The 21,843-nt window shown below is 45.2% G+C and overlaps 1 protein-coding gene across 1 annotated transcript; it reads right to left on the bottom strand.

Annotated features, from left to right (window-relative positions):
• Positions 1–1,364: 1,364 nt before the first annotated feature.
• PPM1D (protein phosphatase, Mg2+/Mn2+ dependent 1D) lies at positions 1,365–20,122 on the bottom strand. Its single transcript, XM_057386092.1, has 6 exons — positions 19,530–20,122; positions 15,096–15,324; positions 12,843–12,967; positions 7,308–7,498; positions 6,363–6,602; positions 1,365–2,783 (listed from the first exon to the last, which is right to left on the bottom strand). Exons 1-6 carry the CDS (start codon positions 19,966–19,968, stop codon positions 2,238–2,240), a joined length of 1,770 nt encoding a protein of 589 aa, XP_057242075.1. The 5' UTR covers positions 19,969–20,122; the 3' UTR covers positions 1,365–2,237.
• Positions 20,123–21,843: the final 1,721 nt, after the last annotated feature.

Below are 21,843 nucleotides of genomic sequence, written 5' to 3'. Positions count from 1 at the left end.
CACAGAGCCCTCAGGGTGACRCACTCAGCCCGGTTCAGGTTTCCAGACAGTGGCACCAGGTCAGAAGGGGTGACCTGCTCTGGGAATCCACCTGACTGCTGTGACAACATCATCATCCACATACCAAAAGAATGAAACAATCACCGGAGAGTAACCCAGCAAACACTCACCAMGTACCTGTTAGCAGGTTTGCAGATCAGAGCTTTATTTCACAAGAAAAGGTTGTTTAGCAAAGGAGGCTCTGTTAACTTACTAGGTGTAATTTCGCACACTCCCCTGTCTCAGCTTTGAGTAATAATTTCAGAGGAGTCAACGGATAAATGGGTGGGCAGAGTATACCAGGAGTAAACTGGTGCCAGTTTCTGTCAGCAAGGAAGGGCAGAGGAGCTTTAGATGTTTAATTCGGACAATTATTCCAGCAGCTTTTCCAAGGAAATTTGTAGGGTTTTGTTGGTTTATTCAAAGTAAAGACAAGCCAGGGGTGGAGAAGCCCAAGTCTGGAACTGCTTGAGGAAACTTCATAAACATTTCTGAGTGTAGTAAAATTCTCTAAAAACGTAAATTTTGCTTCTGTGTAGAGCAAAAAACCTGCGAAATTTGCTCCAACCTTTTTTTCTTTTGCATATTTCCCTTGTAAGCAGTAGTACAGTCATCTAACCAAGGTGTTACACTCACTCTGTAGAAGGTTCAATGAAWATTAATTTAAAATAGATAATTATTACCTTAGTTTGTTGCAAAAGTTGTTGCCAGGTAGTTGCCACACACARTTGTGGCCTCCACAGCCTTTCCTCCCCATCTGGGGTAGAATTTCAACATCACAGCCAAACTTTATTAACTGAAGTTYCTTCCCACATACACAGAAATAAATTCTTGCAGGATCCAATTTGCACAGGCTGTTACTTTCATCTCCTAAGGCAGCGCTGTGTTCCCAGCATGGATGAAAGAGAATATTTTCAGGAATAAAATCCCCTGGGATTTCTGTAACCATGGTAACACATATAGATAGCAGGCCTGTTTCCAACCCATGTTTTATTGTTCCAGCAATAAAGAACTGGATTCTATAAATAACCATCCTGRCCACTGGAATAAAGTATTGGCCTTTTACTTTGCTATTAAAATAAAAATTTTAAAAGTTAATGTATTGCTACAGTTGAACATTCAGGATAAAGTGCAAGATCARTTCTATGATAAATCTAAGTGAGATGTCTTGTTGCCTAAGCCACAGTRAGAAGGGAAAGAGTATTCAGATTTTTAATGAATACCAAATAAATATGAATCTTTTAAATAATAAATTCATATTTCATTGCTGAATAAATAATAGACCTTAAGCTTGAATAAATATTAAAAAATAAAAAGCATCCCCATCAAATTTTCATGTGTTTTATTGAGGTGAACATACACATGGTCCACATAGTCAATGAAAATAGTCATAAAATAATTTAAGAACTTGTGTTGAAAGGTATTAGCAGCACCATCAGTATTGGAATAGCAGAAAACACATCTCAGAAGGGCAGTTATGCCTGGATAAAATGCCATCATTTGTAACAGGGGATGGGAATGGCTTTRTCGGATGCTCTGGGGAGGTGGAGTTTTTAAAACACACTTTTTTTGCTAAATACTTTTGACGATTATTGTTACAAAAAATACAACTAAATAAGATACTGCATAGTATTTTAATTAACATAAAATCGACATTGAGGTGTGTAAAGCAAGACTCAAATCTCTGCTTCCACATACATTTCATTTCTGAGTAGAGAAATCTAAAATTTAAAACCAAAATATAGACCTAGTGTATTCTCTAAGACACACTTTAGGTGGAACGTATCAGACTACGAAAATACATATCTTCCATTCTGTTTAATAATTTACTTTAGTTAAAAAGTTGTGAAACTCCTCACAAGAAGTGTATACAAATTGATGACTTTAGTAAATTAACAAAAAGGATTATTTTGTTTTTTGTTTTTGTTTTTTTTTTAAACAAGGCTTAGCCCCACCGTAACAATTATACAAGGAAGAAAAGAGACTACATTTATATGAAGGAATACAAATTTACACACATTTTACAGTGACTTATACCCTACACATCTACAAAATTCACAGTTATAATACAAGCAAGTACAAGGCTGGGATAAAGCTGTCGGATACCAAAAAAAGTTCCTACTTTTAAAAAAAGATCAACGGGGAAGAGCTTCAAACTTGCGCAGCCGCTTGCAAACTGTGGCGGGCCGGAGAGGGGCTCAGCACACGCACACGGCTTTCCTGGGCGGGTGGAACAGGGAGCTGCTGAGCTTCTTCTGCCCGCGGAGGCTGCGCCKCATGGCCAGCTTGGACGGGGTCCTGCGCTGCGGGGTGGCGGTGGCACCTTCCCCCGGGGCCCGGCCCAGCCCCCGCCGCGGCTTCTTCAGCGCGGGGCCCGAGTTGGATTCTTCCAATGTCCGCTTAAAGTTCGCCGGGGGCGTCCTCTCCGCGTCCTGCGCCTTTGTTTGGCCGTTAGGGGACACCTTCAAGCCTTTTTGGTCCGTGCCTGAATTGGCCGAGTTGGAAGGGGAGAGGCTGACCGACAAACCATTGCTGTAGGATTCCTGTAGCCTCAAAGCCAGGGCTTTGCTGCACTTCTCCTCCTGGGGGCCTGAATCCTTCGGGGTTCCTCCTGAGGAAGGTAAATTGCTTTTGGCAATCTCGTTTGGCAGCTCCAGGTATTTTTCTGAGAKCATGTTGCTGTGCAGGAGGGGAGGAATGGGCTCAGCAGCATTCAGTCGTGGCCAGGGGTCATCTTCCAAGAGCTGAGGGWAAAGGAGAAAAAATATTTAGGCATAAATACAATCACAGAACAATTTGGGAAGGGATCTTGAAGATCACTTAGTCCCAAAGCCCTGCCRTGAGYAGGGACACCTTCCCCYATCMYAAATTGCTCTAAGCCCCTTCCAGCCTGGCCTTGGACATTTCCAGGGACTTTATCCTTTGAGGGTGGAGACAGCGTGTGACACCTTTAGAATTTCCCTAAACCTTAACAAAGGCAGAAAAATCCCACTCCAAAGCAGAATCATCCTCTGTTCCTGTTGAGAGGTGGAAACAAACTCAGACTGGGRATGTGAACTGCAACTGAGAGATCTGCAGACAGCTGCTGGGAATTCGGGGGGAAAGCAGGACCTGTAATCTCTGTAATTTTCAGCAGCAGCATTTCCAACACTCAGACAGGACTTGCCTCCATCACACACTGACACAGGCACTGCACTGCCCTCTGATTTCAAACATGGGCAAAAAGGATTTCAAACACTCCCAGGGCAAACAGCAGGAGGAGAGAGGCTCCCGACCTTTGCTACATTCAGCACTCCCAGTTACTGCATAACCCGGTTATCAGGGATGGACAAACTGCTCATCCCAGCTGTCCCCACTGCCCACACAGAGGGGCAGTGTCAGGCACAGCCACCCCAAAAATAGTCCCTGTTTGCTATGCCAAATTACACTTTTTATTGCCTATGGATTTTACGGATTCCTCACAGCACATGCAGCCAGTGCCCAGGAAGCACAGCCATAGTGATGTCCTGAGAGCCAGGACCTTCCTGAACTCTGACCCTCRTCTCTTCTGCAGTTTGAGAGGTGTTTTTGCCTCACTCTCAGTTTTACCAACAGGAAAATGGGGGCAATACTTGCTGTCATGATGCACAGGGGGATTATGAAAATTAGTGTTTATGCGGTGCCCTGAAGATAGGAATTCTGACCTTATTAAAGATTTAATTGTGAAGAAATCCCTGGTTACTCAATGAGTCCTTCAAAAGTAAATTTCAAGGCCACGCTACACACCCCCCATGGAAGGCAAATGGCAGCTGTTATTTTAAGAAAATCATGTGCTGAAAACTGAAATGCACRCAGCTGAATCAGTCAGTGCAACATCTCAGGTGAATAAACAGATGCTTTTGAAGTCTAACCCAGAACAACTCCAGGTTTAACAAAATGCACTCCACAAGAGAAGATAATCAGGATTGTTCRCAGCATCCACACTGGTTTTCCACTCCTCTGTTGCTCCCCTTGTGTAGACAAAACGRTTCWGATAACATTSCTTAACTACACTGAGCAACACAAGAGGGAASACCTTTATGAATGRTATTTTAAAGRTTATYCTTCACCTCAGTTCCTGCAGAACCCATACAAACWCAGAGTAGCAATGCTACTTCAGCTGCTCAATTTCACTTTTGACATKKTGTCACATAAAACTTAGTTTTATATTTTTATTGTGTAACACATTTTATGTTGTGGCTCTTTTCCCCAACATTTCCTGCTGGTGCAAACAGCTGAGACTRAGCAAGGCTTTGGGAAGCCAAGGAAAGGYAGAGGATGGACTGCTGGATGTAACAAAACAGGAAAAATAAACCACAAATCACCAATTTAATTTYTCAGCAATCCAATCAATCTTTCTCACTGGCCTCAGGAATACTRGAATTAATTTGGTATTAGTAATTGCTGCCAGAAGGATAAGCAATTAAGAAATACTTTTGTTTAATTAAGAAACTTTGGTCTCCATCTACTTCCAAATTAATTGTTTTGGCAGGTAGCAGCTGTCAGAAATCAAGGCCATCCCTGCTCCCTTCACAGAAACTGTAATTTAAAATTTTAGGAGCACTTACAATTGAATTCTTTTTCCTCAAGATCTTCCTAGGTTTTAAGCTCTTTTCATGGATTTTGCTCCACTAGATGAAAGGGGAGGAGACAAAGTTGAAGCCTGCCATTTTATTAGCAGCTTATTTTTCCCAAGGGAATGTTCAAAACTCCCTTTCTAATTTCTGCTTTCTTTTCCTTTGCCCAAAGGACAATTATCTGAAGATACTGCAGAACATCAAAGGACAGTGACTTAAATCAGGAGCAGCTGGTAATTACTGAAACAAACAGCCACTCATAACTACACTCCAGTTCTTTGGGGGGGTGGAAAGCCACAAAACAACGAAACAAAAACCCTCTGAAGAGCTCTGCTTTATGTTAACGGCTCAAACTTGCAGCCTCCAGAAAGACCTTATGTTATAATGTCTCTTCCTCTAACAAAGAACATTAAATCAACCAAAGGAAGATARTGAGATCTCCCCGCACAGAAAGAAAATGTTCTTTACAACAACATGTGCTGGAACAAATTAACCTTCAAAAATAAAATAAAAGCCCAACACCACCACAACCAAACTGAACCAAAGCACCCCCAGAGTCTGGGACATGTTCACAATCTGCAATCCCTGGGCTGGGCAAGCTACACAARCACCTGGCAAGGCAGGAAGAGAAACTGCAGCCCAGCCTTCATCCCTAAGGGGATGTGGTGGGTTTTTTTCTGTTTTGAACCTCTGATCCCCACTCTGGTTCCTCTCACGCWCAAAAGGCTGTCTTAGATTTCAGAAGGGGGTCTTGGGAAAATTACTTTTAAGAAACAGTGCATTTCCAGGTGTGTGAAATTACAGTCATAATGTCTTCCACATCAGGGAGGRAGCACAGACCAACAACTACAGCAATTGTGAAAATTCATACATCTTATTCATACATAMTTTGGTGCTCCAAAGCCTTTTAAGAAAGAAACATTGTTAAAAGCTGATCCACTCCTCCAAAGGAATGCATCTGGAAATACTGAGGATGTGCCACACTCCTGGATTACAACTGTAGCTTTCACAGAATATCCTGATGACAGCATCATCAACTGATGCCAATTTTAACCAACTGAGCCAGTCTTAAAGAGTAAACATAAACACTGAAAATTCACAATTAAAACTGTTAGGAAAATTAATCTACAAGCACTAGAAGCCCCCATTTTGTTAGGAAAATTAATCTACAAGCACTAGAGGTTTATGTCTAAAAAGAAGACAGAAGAGTCCCGCAACTTTATTCATGAATAAAGGGAGAGGTCACGGGCATTTCCCATGGGGTCCCTCAAATTCATAGAGGACGCAGCCTCTTTTATCCCAATTTCCCAGCCAAGAAAGAGTCCCTCTTTCTTTCCCCATAAACTGAAGTACTTGAAAGTTACAGGCTCCTCAAAATGCCTGATGAAACCCCCCTTCTATCATAAATTGCCCCCCCCTTCAGTTTACATCTTTGTGTCTCTGCTCTAGTAGTTTATTTACATAGTCTGAGATAAGTCAATCAGTGGAATTCTTATGGAAATCCTTCTCATTGTTTCTTTTTTTATCTCCCAGTATCAGCCTTATCTCACCCCAGAGCCCAGAGTCAAAGTTTGTTTATAAAGACATTTTCTTCTCCTTTCAAAACAAAGCAACATTAATTAGTGATTTAATAGAAGGAGGATAGGAGTTTCTAAAAGTATTACTTAATGCCTGGCAATGATCTGATGACACCGAAGGCAGAAAAGGGGACAGAGAGAGAGCCCTTACCTTGACCGGGGGAGTGCAGCAGCGGGAGGGGGTGAGGCCGCTGAGGTCGGGGCTGCTGTAGCTGGGTCCCTCGGCCAGGTCGAGCAGCAGCTCCTCATCACTGTCCCAGCGGCCGTGCTCCCGTGCCGGGGCGATGCAGATGACGATGGCGCTCGTGTTGTCCGCCCGCAGCATCCGCTGCCTCCAGCGGCCCAGAGCCCGCCCCACCAACATCCGAGCACAGGACTGTCGTGCCTCGCCCTACGGACACCGCGGGGACACCGGGTCACACGGGGACAGCACTCACAGCCACCCCATTGTCACCGCAGGGTACCACACAGCCACACCCCAAAGAACMCCCTCCAGCAATACTCATCAAAACACATCTTCCTTCTTAACCCATTGTGGTATAATCCATGTAGCTACAATGTTTTAAACAGCATAATTTGTAATATATCACTAGCTTTGAATAGGTTGGAACACAACCTTTGGGCTTTCGAAAGTCCCTCAAGGAGACTTGAGTGTTTATTGACACTTGGCTGAGTGTTTATTCTCTGATGCTCTGATAGGAATTCTCAACTGTTTTGTAAAATAAATCAGAGAATAATTTGATTCTGTCTAAACTGTCTGCATTGTAACATGCGCCTTAATGTGAAATAAATTTAATGTGCAATAAATTTAATGTGCAGACAGCATTTTGTGTAACTTCCTTAGAGAAGAAACACATTATCTCCTTTATTACTCACAGATAACACCTTCCAAGTTGAATTTCCCCTAAATAACAAGCAAATAATTTAAACAAYRTKAGCCTCCATGGCATTTGATTTTAGSCACGTGGTAACAARTTGTGGCAAAACCATTAATATGCCTGAACTTTGTGGGGTGCCTTTCATCCCCACCAGACTGAGCAATTTTTAGAGATAAAAGAATTTAATTTCCACCCTGCCGTGTAGCCACAGCTCTCACCATGAAGTACTTCTTCTCCTCGTGATCCTGGCACATGGAGATGGCATCCTGAGGGGGGATCATGTTCCAGAGCCCGTCACTGCCCAGGATGATGTATTTGTGCTTCTGGGGATCGATGGTGTGCACGCTGGTGTCGGGCTCAGGGGACACCACAAACTCCCCGCTGTAGAAATCGTAGCTCCAAAGATCACCTGGCCAAGCAGAAAATGGGTTGGAATTGTTACATAACACATGAGAAATAGCTCAGTCTTGGAAAACAGAGAAAAATGTTCCCAGGAAAACCATCACCACCAGCCTTGAGTCAGCAGCAGGAACACAAAGAAATTCCAGCCCAGTCACCACTCAGCTGCTGCCACCTTCTAATGATATTTAAACTAAACCAAGCTGTATTCAGAGGTCTTCTRTTCTCTTAAAATAAGTATTTTTGGGAAGAGGAGAAATGGAACAGATAAATACCTAGAAAATGGTGAAACCTCCACCCCTCTCCAAACTAAAAATTATCTGAATTAATCAAGTTCTCCTTAAACAGAAGTAAAACCTTACTTTGTTGATCCCAAACAAAACACGCAAATATTTTTATGTGCAAGTGCCACAGGGAAGGGACAGAGGAAAAGGCAAAGGAGGAGACTGAAGCCTTTTCCCTGCTAAATTCCCTTTGCCATTCCTTTTCCTCCCACGGCAGGAGCCACACTCCAGGGCTGTGTCAGAGCCTCTCTGCAGATGAACTGAGTGCCAAGGCTGGGATTGGAGAGCAGCCACAGGAACACGGGCACTGCCTGATTTCCAGCAGGAAGGCAGAAAAGAAGAGCTCAAGCCTCTCCCTAGGACGGCCTCATGCAGGGAACATTTTCTATTTTTGAATCTGTCTCGCTGTGTGAATGAGTTTGGGGTCACCTCGGCAGAAACAAAGCTGAACAACACATCTGAGTCRAATCATCTGCTGCTTCAAGAGCTCCCTCCAAACCATCCTCAAGTTAAAACCACTCCAGCACAAAAATGCATTTCCACAGCAATTTATTTAAATTCCATTTATCAAGCACACTTGAAAAATTAAAAACCTTTTCTAAGGCTAGGCCTTCAAATCAAGAATGGTAATAATTTGCCCTAACACGTCTTTTTATTTATTTCCACGTTCACAAACAGCTTCCTGTAGCAATAAGCAAGAAAAAATAACATTATTATTACTTGCAAGCACTGTCTGTATTTTTCTGTGCAGAACATGCAGCTTTAAAAGCAGAAATTAATTAAAATGTCAGAGTTAAGCAGCAAACAGAAGCTCAACAACTCAAACTCCAGAGTAAGGTTTTGTCAGGCTCTTCCTTTTTGCTTTTTCCACATCCATCACCACCCTTTGAAAGACAACAAATAAGCTTTTTGTCTTCCTCCTTCCCTCCATTAGCTTTGCCTTAAGCTATCAACCAGTTGAAAAGACTTTTCCAGAATCAGGAAAGGGAATACTTCAACTCAATTACCCCACTCCACCGCAGCAAGCAGGGCCGGTGCATCCTCATTAAAACCCCAATTCTCCCTGGCTGCAGCAGCAGCAGCCCCACAAGCACAATCTGCTAATGAGGGCTAATTAAAAGCCAAGCTTGCTCCTACAGAGGTGCACTCGGCTGCCACAGACTCCCAGAAAAGCCAGCTGGCAGTGAGATCAAAATAAATACTGTAACAGGAGAGCTGAGCTCCAGMACAGCGATTATTGGGTGGGAACTGCCATGGAAAGTCCTTCCACACTCCCAAGTTTCTCACATCCTTCTGTCGTGGTCACAGCAGGTAAAAATAAATAAGAACACCATCAATTTCCAATGTGCATAATTATTTTGTACATTCATTTCCCAGTTTGGTCATTCGCATGTAGGAGAAATGACAAAATGTTATTAGCTGAATCGGTTTTTTAATTAGAAATACCGGGCTGGATGATAAAAATAACCTGCTGTTCATTAATTTGGGTTCATCTACACTCATGTCATCGTGTCCATCTGCTGCCCTTCCTGAGGAAAGAGCCAAGCAATCCTCACACTGACTGCAGGGATCTGCTCCAAGAGCAAGAATGCTCCTCGCAGGGATAACTGGGAATATCACAGGATCAGCTCCAAGCATCATAAACTTGCTGAAGGGCACAGAGGGACTCTCACAGACCCTTCCACCCTGAGCTCAACCTGGCCAACCCATCTCACAGAGTTAGGGATATTTATTTTTTGAGTTATTAATYCTCCCTGAAGGGCAGAGCTCCCCAGCCTAAGGCAAAGCTTTCTGGAGCTGCTGCTCAGCATCCCCACAGCCCAAAAACAAAAGCCTGGGGAGTTCCTCTCTGTGTAAGCCTCTGTCACAACTCTGGGAAGGAAAAGGGAGAGGAGAGCAGCCAGAATGCAGAGCACACGTTTCCCTGAGCAGTTCAAAGCGCTCTCAAATCTTTAATTCTCTTCCAAAGTAGACAGAGGAGTGACCCTCTGGCAGCCTGGGAAGYTGGGATGTGCCAAAGGCTGGTGTTCCAGGGCTGGAATGCCAGGCTCTCAGGCTTCCATTTGGGAGCCAGACTATTTTTGTTCTGAATTAAAACCCAAACATTTACAAAACTCTTGACAATCTTGTTCCTTAAAACCTTACACACTGGGAGTATTACTTTCAGTGTGAGGTTTGCATATTTCTTTTCCAAACTAAAAAAAAATGTTATTAATGTAGTTCCTTCCATATCTTCCAGAAAAACCTGTTTCTCARTCCTGACTCAACCAGAATAATACACAGAGATTGATACTGCATCTACAAAATGAAATAAATGTTTGAAATCAGATACTAAAGGAGAAAGAAACTAATTCAGCTGCATATAAGAATCTATCAAACGATGCAGTCCCTCTTATCTGTTTATTGTTACCCTATAAAACACAACAACAAACCCACTTCTAAGTCAGCTGCTGCCAGGGAAGGAATTGAAGTTACAAACAAAACACCCATCACACAAGTGGGCTGCGTTGGATTAAACCCAAATAGAGCAAAAGCATGTCCAGAAATCACATAAATCAARGCTTTCATTYCTGTTCCTGGAGATGCTGTTTTGCATATAAAAATAGCTTTGGGTTTTAACAGAGGAAAGAAAACTTTACTTTCATAACTCAATCCAAAACAAAACCTCAGTTTGATTAATCCCAGAGCTTTTACAATCAAAAGTTTTGCTCCACAAGGAGCCACAGGTGCCCTCACACGATGTGTGTGACACACAGACCCCCAGAGCAAAACACACACACTGCATTTGGCACAGCACATTCATCTGTTTCATCTCAGGGCTGAAGAAAACTCTAAAAGCTACAGCAAGACATCCTGAGGACAAGAAAAGAATCCCAAATGCACCTCAAGTTTGTCTGGTTTTATAGAGATAAAACAGAAAATCAATTATCAACAGAAGCTGGAAATTGCTGTGCAGKACTTAAATACAACTTCTGCAATTCCGTGTGATTGATCTTCATGGTGGGGCCTACAACAGAGCAGGAAGGAAAAACTGAGTGGCAGCTGTGCCCATTCTGTTTAATAATTAAAAAAAATAAAATGCATGTAAAAACCCTAAAACCTTATACAGCAATTTCCTYAGATCATTTGAGGTCAGCCACAGCCTCTTCTCCAGGATTTCATGGAGAGAATTTCACAAAACAATTCTGGCTTGCAGGATGTTGTTATGACAAGCAGCTTCCCTGTCCCTGTCAGGGATTCCTGCAGCAGCTACACAAGGATTGCCTGTCCTGGCACAAAACTCCTTCTAGAGGGCAGCAAGAAATTCCTGTTTTACCGAGTGGAACCTGTACGGTGGAGGCTCCACCTAAAACCCAGGGGTGAGTCTGTTATATTCCAATACAAAAACAGGGGAAAGGAGAGTTCACGTTCCCACACGAGCGAGGGGTTGAACTAACGGGTTCCTGGATCAGGTTTCATTCATTTAAACCCTTCCCAAAAASCACCAACAGCACCAGGCAATCCCTYACTACAGATTCATGASCATTACGAGGCAAATTACTATAAAAAACATGATTTCATTGCCCAGAAAAAGTCAGCAGAAGAAGCTGTGAAAATACAGAACTCTGCTACAGCCTCAAATATTTCATCAGAAGACACAAAGCTGCTGTGTGCATTAAAGCAGCTTASAGATGCTTTAGAGAGACAGCACAAAGCCCAAATATTTCTGATTTGTAATGGGGCTATAAATAAATTAAGCATTATTTAAATACTTAAATACAGCCACTGTGCATACCACAAATGCTTATTTGAGGGCAGAAGGGCACTTCTGACAATCAGAATGGGGAAATGGGATGGTAACAGAATTAATCTGGCCAGAAGGRTTTCTTTTGCACCAGGATTTTCTGTTGGATGAATATTCGACCAGTGCAACTTATCCATGTTCATTATCACTGCAAAATTCTCCTTAACCCTGGACAAAACCCTGTGGCACAGCTATTCCTGCCTGTGAAATAAGACACAGCAAGGCTTGGAATTATCCAGAGGCTGGTCCCAGAACAGCCTGTCCCCATGGGCACTGCCAGCTGATCCAGGCACACTGACAGTACTGCCATGGGCCTGCCAAGCTGCCAGCAAGGAATTCCACCTCAGGACAGCCCTTACAGGTGAAAACATGACACCACAATTCCATAAAATCAAACCTGTGCCAGGCATATCCGCATAGAAAACATGACACCACAATTCCATAAAATCAAACCTGTGCCAGGCATATCTGCATAGAAAATTCTTCACTGCATAAAGGAAAGAAATGAACAGCCAAAGATTGTAATTTAAGGGGAAAAATGACCAGAAACACTAACACTCACTGGTAAGAAACTCCCCACAAAAGAAAGAATGAAGTAATTCATACATTACCAGCAAAACTTAATTTCTGGAGTAAATGAAAATTTACAGACCCTGTGTATCTCCAGGAGGGAAATCACGGTCATCTCCTTCTTTCTGAGATAATTGGACTGTAATCTTTGGCTGGCTGGTGGCAAAATTAAGTCCCATCCTTGTAGGACTTGCACTGAAAACCCTGCAAGTTCTTCTCTCACCAATACCACCTTTTACATATTAACACAATAATACTGCATTTTTTGGATAAAAAACACACTTTAAAGGCCCAGACTTTCAGAAGGCAAGTGAGGAAATCCCTTTAAATGCTGTGTTTTGGCAAAGCAGGGGATGAACAGAGCTCAGGGGGTTGGGACTCACCGAGTTCTTCTCTCACCAATACCACCTTTTACATATTAACACAATAATACTGCATTTTTTGGATAAAAAACACACTTTAAAGGCCCAGACTTTCAGAAGGCAAGTGAGGAAATCCCTTTAAATGCTGTGTTTTGGCAAAGCAGGGGATGAACAGAGCTCAGGGGGTTGGGACTCACCGAGTTCTTCTCTCACCAATACCACCTTTTACATATTAACACAATAATATTGCAATTTTTTGGACAAAAAACACACTTTAAAGGCCCAGACTTTCAGGAGGCAAGTGAGGAAATCCCTTTAAATGCTGTTTAGGCAAGGCAGGGGGTTGGGACTCACCGAGGGCTCTGGCCACAGCCAGGAAGGGGATCTGATCGATGACGGTGCTGCGGCGCACGGGGCCRTTGTGGGTCAATCGGGGTCTTTTCCACACCACACGGTTCACACCGGATTTATTGATCACACTGSAAGCACCAGACAGGGCCAGGGTTAGCAGCAGGAACCAGGAAGTTGGTGGCAGTGAGATAAAACCGGTTAAATATGCAAATTTTAATGATAATAATGATAGCACCCACAGCGCAGTTAAGGATTTCAAAACACATGATATCACTTAGATTGTTTAACTCCATATTAAGCTAAAGGGAAAAACGAGAGATGAAGGCAGAAGGAAATAAAAAGCAAGGGAATGAAGAGCTGGAAGAAATTATGGCTGGTTACAACATATCCAAGGGTGTACTTTTAATCTTTTTAATCAGAGCAGAACTAAATTTGCCTCCCTCAGATAAGGACCATCRATACCAGCTCACTCAGGTGTAAATACTACACAGCTCCTCCTTCAATCTTCTCCATCTCCCAAAGTTTGCAAAGAGCAGCATGGCAGAGTTKAAACAACAGAAAAGAAAGGAGCAGCCTCCTGAAAGGATTTGCTTAATGGAAGGAACACCAACAGGAGGCAGARACAAAAGAGGAATTGTCCTGAGCTGGTGTCTGCAGGAAGCAGGAGATGGGAAGAACAGCTCTGTATTTGCATGTGAACACCTGCTCTATGGCAATGAGTGCTGGTTTAGCTCTCCCAGATGGTACTGGGGTGTCAGAGGAGCTACAGAGCAAATTGGGGCAGCCTCTTCAGGCAGGAGAGAAAGAACAGAAACCATCAAGGAGCAAGAGCTAATGAAACCAGGAACCAGCAAAGCTTGGTCCTAACCAAGCTAGGAACCAGATACTTGAAAGCTCCTTTCATCCAAGCAACAGCCATTGRTAATTAGAAACTGAGGAGCTCTGGAACAGCCTCAAGAATCCTCATACTGAAGCCATTCAAGATGCACTTCCTGACACTTCAAAGGCCTTAACAACAAGGGCATGTTCGGCTCCATCCAGAGCACGGCAAAGTCACAAACACCACATCCTAAAACCTGATCTCATCCACTTGTACAGCAAATGACCATACAGAGTTCATTTCAGTCATGGTTGGAAAGAAAACTTCATCCCACACTCAGACTGTCASTGGGAAAATATCATTTTAATGGAAGATTCCATGATGCTCTCCCATTGACTGTTCCCAGTTTGCTCTCATGAAAGASATCACGAAGCACAGCTGCACAGTTCCACCTCACTCCTACCATGTGTCTCACAGCCAGCCTGGGAAAAACAGGAGGAGCATCAGTAAAAATAAAAGATTCAATGAATTAACCATTCCTGTAGATACTAATTTCAGGGAATGCTTCTTTGCACCTTCTTGAATCTCTGAGAARCACCTTGGAAACCTACAGCAAAGCWGCAGATTATCCCTCCTGCAAAACAGCCCCTGACCAACTCCCACCTGCCAGAGACACAAATATCTGAAGGTTAATGGGCTGACAGGGCTCCCAGATGAATGATGTCAACAGGAAAACCTTCAGTGATCCCTGCTCYGAGGAGGAAACAGTGCCCATCCATCTGGTGTGGCACCGGGAGAAGGCAGAGCTCCCAGCAAGCTCCGCCAAACCCGAGCCCTGGGGGCTGTCTCCAAACATTTGTGCCACCTGACAGAGCTCTGCCTGCTTCCCCTCACTCCCCAGGAACACACAGCCACCCCAGCTCGGATGTTCCAACATCTGCCAGCTCCTGCCAGGGAAGGAATGGCTCGTGGAAAGGCAGGCGCTAAACCGTGGYGTTAAACACAGCAATGGCAGGTTTTTGTTTCAAATCCAAGATTTTTTTCTAACGTTCACTAAGTAGAAGCTTTGAGGAGCCTACTCAACAGCTGCCATTGTCATCTCAGGAACAATGCAGAACGCATGAGGAATTATAGTGTTGTGACAAACTGGATATTCCAGACCTGGTATCATTTTACCTATGTGGAAAGGTGAACTTTTAGAACTATAACCASTCCTCAGCTAAGTAATCCACCAGGAAATTAAAATTCTGGATAGACCATAAACCACTAGCAAAAAACACAACCATATAATAGTGGTTATATGGATCCTTATAATTTATTCCCCAWTAAGCTGTAAAAAAACCCAAAGGACAGAAGAGAAATAATTCAGGTTGAGCTCCTCGTGTGCCCTCCCAAAACAAACCCAAGCTCAGTTCAGTGAAAGCAGACTCACTTACCTGCCCCCAAGGCCTTCAATTCTCTCCCTTTCTTTGGGAAGTTCTGGTTTGTGATCCTGTGTCACCTCCACAGCTCTCACAAAGTCATCCTTGGGGTCATCCTGGACCCCCAGCACCACTCCCGAGTCGCCCACGTGGGCCACGTACATCTTGGAGCCGCGGATGATCACCACGCTGGCCGTGGTCCCCGACGTGCTGGGCAGACCTGTCATGGTCTTGGGCCACTCTGCTGCAAGGAGAAACAAGGCAAGAACCAAAAAAACRGCATGGTTTGAGTTCTGAGGAACTGGGAATGCCTTGAAGGGTTATATCAGAGGATTGTGGGATGCTCCAGCACGGCCTGAGCTTAACAACAGCCAAGCCCAGCGCTGTCCCCACATCCCCCCACTCTCTTAACATCACCCCCATGCCTCAGTTTAAACTGACCCATCAGTGCACCACCATAGGGCTCAAAAAGCTGTCTCCTCTGGTTTGATATTCCAAACATCACTAGAAGAACACAGGGAAGGATGCGCTGCTTGGGGGCTGATCAAGCGTTTCATTGAGATTTACTCTTCACTTTCCTGTCTGAGGTAGAATCATCATAAATTCAGTTATTTTGTCAGGATATTTGATTGGCAGTTGGGATTTGTGGACATTCCCAATCCCCTTGGAAGGGAGAAAAACTGCTATTTTACTTACAGAGGCTGAACAATAACATTTCAGGCTGAATGAAGTCTCAAATGTTTTATTCACATCTCCCTTTGGAGGACTGAATAATTCAGACTCTCTCAGCACGCTCTCCTTAACTTCTACAGGAGATATCCCTGGAATTCAGAGTAATAACACACCTCCACTGGCATGAACTACACCTGGTTAGGGCAMTCTCCTTCCTCAACTGCTTTGCCCTCAAAGCACTCACATGAATTTCCTATCACACTACTCTGCCCAGTCACTCCAATCCAAATTTCTCTTTCATGTTTTTTCTATTTTTACGTCTACACACTCGAGTTCATGCACAAACTGAGACAACACCCCCGTTCAGCCAGCCCAGCCACACCATCCTCCTCCCCACCCCAGCACCCACCACAACCAGGCTCAGCTCCCGGTTATCAGTTGATTCCAACTGTCAACAGCAACCTCATGTTTCTTCTTCACTGCACCCACTCACGTCTTCAGACAAACTCCAAAGGGAGCCTCATCTCCCTGTCACATTCTATCTCCTGCACTTCACAAGTCAGGCTCACACAGCACAACGCAAAAACTCCACTGTGACACAAGCTGTTTGCAGGAAATACCCAACTCGGGCTGCCAAAGCACTGCATTCTCCATTTGTGCATGTGGCACAACAAACACAGGGCAAATAAATACAGAAGGAAAGGGAAACTCAGTTACACCTTACCCTCTGTGAAAACAGAGATTTTCAACTTCTAAAGCTTTAAACAGAATAAAAAAAAATTAGGAGCTTAAGTTCTAGTGCCACTGAATGATGTTCAGGTGCCTGAGGGAAGAAGGCATGGAAGRGAGCTGATGGAAAAGCACAATTTGGAGAAGCAGAATTTACAGGCACTACAAAGATAAAAGCTGCATTTCCTTAGTGTGAGCTACCAAAACATGCAGCATAATTTAAACATTTATGTTCCAACAGTTCTAGCTTTGTGCTCTAAATACTAAAACACACTTTCTCCCTAGGAGCAGCTTTATTTCAAGAACACAAACATTCAATCAGCTTATTGGAAGTACTTTGTCTGGCAGTTTTAACTGTGGATATTAAATCTAACACATTCCAAATGGAAAGCAAACAAGGGAGRGAGCCAAGTGGTAATGAGGACTTCAACCATGCACTTAACAGAAAACAAGCTGCAACTAATGAGTTTCTGTCAGTGTAACAACCCTTGAATAGCAATAAAATATATTAGAGAGTCAAATCAGTCTTTAYGGGGATGGGGAGCAGAGAGAGGGAAATCACCCACTTGTGGGAGAAAGAATGATACAGCAGCCTCAGATTTTAGGCTCATCACAACCAGSAATTATCTGCCTGTCATCCATGGATTGTAGTTCATGCTTTGCTCCTTTTCAGAGATAAGCATTAGATACAGCACAGCTCTTTCTTTAGAGGTTTTGTCTCACCAGAAACCAGCAAAAGTGTCCAAACTGCTGGGTTTTCYTGAGCTCAAATATTAAAATCAAATCCATGCACCCAACTCCATGGATCAGGAGCATGTTTTTATCAATCCTGCATCCTGAGCAATTGGATATCTTTATAAAACAATTGCCCCCCTCACATAAAAACCACTGCCCTTCACACTCAGCTCTGTAACTTYGAACTCATAAACTCAACTGATTCTGTAGTTTCCAAAATGAACTTTACTCTGGAAGCCCTTTAGCATTCAGAGAATTTATTACTATGGAATTAATGCCAAAAATGATCACCAATGACAGAGGGGTATTTTTCTAGCACTGTCAAGATCAATGTGTTACAAGGGATGACCCCAGAACTTCCAACAACCCAGAGAGCAGTCAAGTACAAGCTTCCCTTCCAACAGCCAACTGGAAGCAATAAAGACTCCACCCTCCACCCCAAAATTCCAAACCACTCTCCCACACACTTCAACATAKCCAGTCTCCATTCCACGTCCACAGTGTGTCACCAACACACAGTTAAAGAGCTTCTTTACACGTGGCAATATGGAAAATTATTGCCTGTTGATGGAAYTCACCCTGGGATTCCACAACAGTATGAAGTTATAAACTAGAGATARTAATGGGTTTGTCCCACAAAAGTCAGGCTGTTCAGCACGTGCAGCAGGAATCAGGAGGAGCAAACATGCTCTGCAGTTTACTAAACAGTCCACCTCCAAGTGCCATCAAAGGCTCCCAGCCAGAGCTGTGTTGTTTCTCACAATAATTTAAATTGCTTCCACAACCCCGGTGATGTTTGCTAAACATGTTACTAAACAGAGCTTCCTGGTCTCGGGCATTTCACCTCCCTGCTTGGGCGCTCACACAGAGCTCCAGGGACAAATAACACCAGGGACACACGAGCCAGAAAAAGGAACTCGTTATCTTCCCCCCCACGCCATYTCTCCCTATTCACACATCTTCCTCCTTATCACCGAGCCCCGCAGCCCAGGAGGCCACACACCCCATTGCCAAGGCTGTGGTGAAATTCTGCTGCTTTTAAAACCCACACCCTTCCCTCTGTGCCCAGCACCAGTGTGCCCCCAAACTCACTGCTCCTTCCCCCGTATCTTCTCGAGTATCTGACATTTGCCCAACTTCTCTATTTTGCTACTCAAGAAAAAGGAAAATGAAACTGGTTTGAAATTATAACTTCYCCCCTTACCCCCCCTGAATCACTTCGTTGACAGCCCGGGGTGATCCGAGTGCAATTCTTGCTTTTCAGGTTTCCCTCCCAAGCCCAACTGTCACYGTCACTGTTTTGGATCCAGTTTTACTGTGTTCCACACCTCCCTTCACACGCTGTACACTGCCCTTGCTTTTCCTCTGAGGCTTCTGAATGTCTAAATGTATAAATATTACACAAAAATTCAACACATTCTATATAAACAAATTTGCTCTAAGTCAGAACCTTCACCTTGAGAAGGAAAAAAACCTTTCAGAAACTCAATCTGCAGCCTCACAAGACCTCTGGGAGAAGGATGAGTGTAGGAATGATGACTGTCACTTGTCTGGGCATGTTCCTCTCCTTAACCCTTGCTTATTTACGACCCCAACTTCTATGCTACTGCAAATAAACAACTAATAGGTACATAAATACATAATGGGGATGTATATTTATATTTATCAAAATCATCTTCAGGATACTTAAGAGTGTTTTCTGTTTTGTCAGGGACACTGCTATTCCCCCATGCTCACACAACATGAGCGAGTCACAAAACAGCCACATTTCAGTCCTTCCATYAGGACTCACAAAAACAGTTGGAAGCATCGTTAGGGAAAAACACTGTTCCCAGCCCATTTCAGTTTGTTAAAATTACTTTGTTTTTTTTTCCTTTTCAGGATGCGAGGGAAATCTAAGGGGGAGTTCAATGCGACTCCCCAAGGCAACAAGATGAAGACCTTCCCAATAATTCGAATTTGGAGATCGACGCGTAATRCCCTGAAAACAAACTGCAGCTCTACCACCACACCATTCCCAGCTACGTAACACAACAGCGTGTCCTCGCCCTGTGTTTACATCTTTCTTCTCCCAGCGCGCCCGCCAGTTTTTCTTGTTTTCCCGAATTACTCGACTCAACGGCTGGGATCCCCTCCCGCGTTTTCCTGCGATTCCCGGCGCGGGGATGGCAGCGATGGAGGGAGGGAGGGAGGGAGAGGGAAGCACTCACAATAGTGCGGGGAGAGGGGGAGGAAAAGGCGGCTAAAGCGCGGCGCAGCGATGCCGGGGGCGGGCAGGGGGAGCGGAGGGTCCGCGGGGGCGCCGGGACTTACGCAGCTTTTTCCACATGGCGCGGTGGCAGGCGATGAAACCCTTGCGCAGGGCCGCGCACACCTCGGCCGGCTCCGCCGAGCAGAAGCCCTTCTGCTTCTTGATGAAGCCCCACAGGTTCTCCCGGGCGAACTGGGCCGCCTCCCGCCCGCCGTGCCCGTCGCACACGGCGAAGAAGGCGACGGAGCGGCGCGGCCGCCGCCCGGGGCCGGTACCGGGGGGCTGCGCTCCGTCCTCGGCCGCCCGCGGGGTCCCCCCCCGCCTCCGCCCGCTCTCGGCCGGGAGCTCGGCGGCGCTCGGGCCTGCGGGCGCCGCTCCGCCTTTGTGCGCCCCGGYCGGCGGCGGCTCGGGCTCCACCACGATGTGGGTCACGTCCTCCATGTATTTCCTGCCGCCCTGGTCGGAGAACACGCTCACCCCGAGCGCGTACGGCCCCTCCATGGGGAGAAGCGGGGGGCGGCTCCCGCCGCTGCCCGCCCGCCGACGACTACTGCTGAAAGCGGCGGCGGCGCTCGGGCATGTCCGCGGCGGCCGCCGGGCCGCTCCCGCAGCCGCTCCCTGCGCCCGCCGGAACGGGAACGGGAACGGGGCCCGGGCACGGCCGCGCCCAGCGCCCTCTGCCGGCCCCGCCCGCCCGCACGGCCCCGCCGCCGAACGGAACGGAAGGGAAGGGATGGGAAGGGAAGGGGCGGCGGGCGCGGGCTCCGCGGCGCCCCCTGCGGCCGGCGGGCGGGACAGCAGCGGCGCCGGGAATCCCGAGAGCGCGGGGGGGACGGGACGGGACCGGGACAAATCCGGCTCGGCACAGAAACCCCAATAATCCCCTCCTGCGCATCCCTGGGAGCGGTGTCCGAACGCTCCCGGAGCCGGACCATTCCCTGGGGAGCCTTTTCAATGCCCCAGCATCCTCTGGGGAAAGAACCTTGCCTTGGTATTCAGCCTAAACCTCCCCTGACACAACTTCAGGCCATTCCCTCGGGTCCTGTCCCTCTGTCTCTCCTCTCGCCCTCACGAGGAAGTTGCAGAGAGCGGTGAGTGTCCCTTGGGTCCCCCATCACACCCGCTGCTATAAGGCTCTACACAGACCTCACTACTACAAGTAGGATGCAGAACTGGAAGCACAACGCTCCCCATATTGCTCCAGAAACCCCCTGGGTGTTACTCAGTCCTCCCGTCCTTCCCACTTCGGGAGCCCCATTGTTACTAAGATTCCCTTTTTCCCCGCTCCTTGCTTTCATCCCTGTTTTCCCACCTGATTCCCACYCATGACCCCTCTGGAATTACGCATCCCTGCACCGTTTTACCCTCATSACTATTTAAGACATTCCCTTCACGCTGGAGGGGTTCGTGCATTTCATTTTTATGGCTGAAATTCCAGACACCGTTTTACTGCCAGCTCCCAGAGCCCCTTCCCGTTAGAGCAAAAACCACCACGGAATTTTGCAGAAATACTTCCCTGGAGGGAATTGTTTGGCTTAAGGACTACAAGTCCTTTGGATTTCCTTTCATCAACCACATTAAAGTCAGCAGTATTTAAAAAATAAAAAACTACATCAACRAAGCTTTGAATTCCTGGAGCGCTGAGGGATTTGCCAACCTGCTACAACCATTAATGAATTAATCCACACTAATCCAATCAGGTAACCATCCCTTCCTACTTTACAGGTGTTTATACCATCAGATCAATCACCAGATCATCAGCCCCAATATAGAATTGCTTTAAAAATCTGACCATTAAGTTTCATAACAGTATTTTATGTAAGYCTATTGGGCATTTCAACAGAGATGAATTTGAGCTTTGTGCAATCCCAAAAATCACAATGTATCACTATTTCCTTCTTAATTAACATAAAACCATGGTCATGACACATCAATTGCCCAGCCTGCAGCAGATCCACTGCCACCCACATTGTGGCGCATTTTTAATTACAAAGTAATCAGAAAACAAACAAACTGCCTTAAAACAATCAACAAAAACAAAGACTAAATAACATTGTCAGACCCATGTCGTCACAGGGACAACTAAAGCCCATTACTTCCAATAAAATCCAATATCCCTATTTCACAKCTGGATAAATGGAGCCAGTGATGCTGTCATGTGAGGATTAGTCCMGTTCAATATAGGTAATGCTTTCCTAGACAATTTTGAGTGGAAAATCACAAGCCACTCCAGGAACAGAACCACACAAATTGGCTCCTACTGCCTCACTTTACATAAACATACTCTGGTAGTGTGGTAAAAATAAGGAACAAAGGCAAAGAAACCCAGCTATGATGGAAGAAACTGCTTTTCAAACACCAAGGTGTTCCTGTCTT

Source organism: Malurus melanocephalus, unplaced genomic scaffold, assembly GCF_030028575.1.
Source record: "Malurus melanocephalus ecotype Western Australia unplaced genomic scaffold, MMel_1.1 scaffold_912, whole genome shotgun sequence".
Lineage (NCBI taxonomy): Eukaryota > Metazoa > Chordata > Aves > Passeriformes > Maluridae > Malurus > Malurus melanocephalus.
The sequence above is the reverse complement of the archived record's forward strand: the minus strand, read 5'-3'. Positions and strand labels throughout refer to the sequence as shown.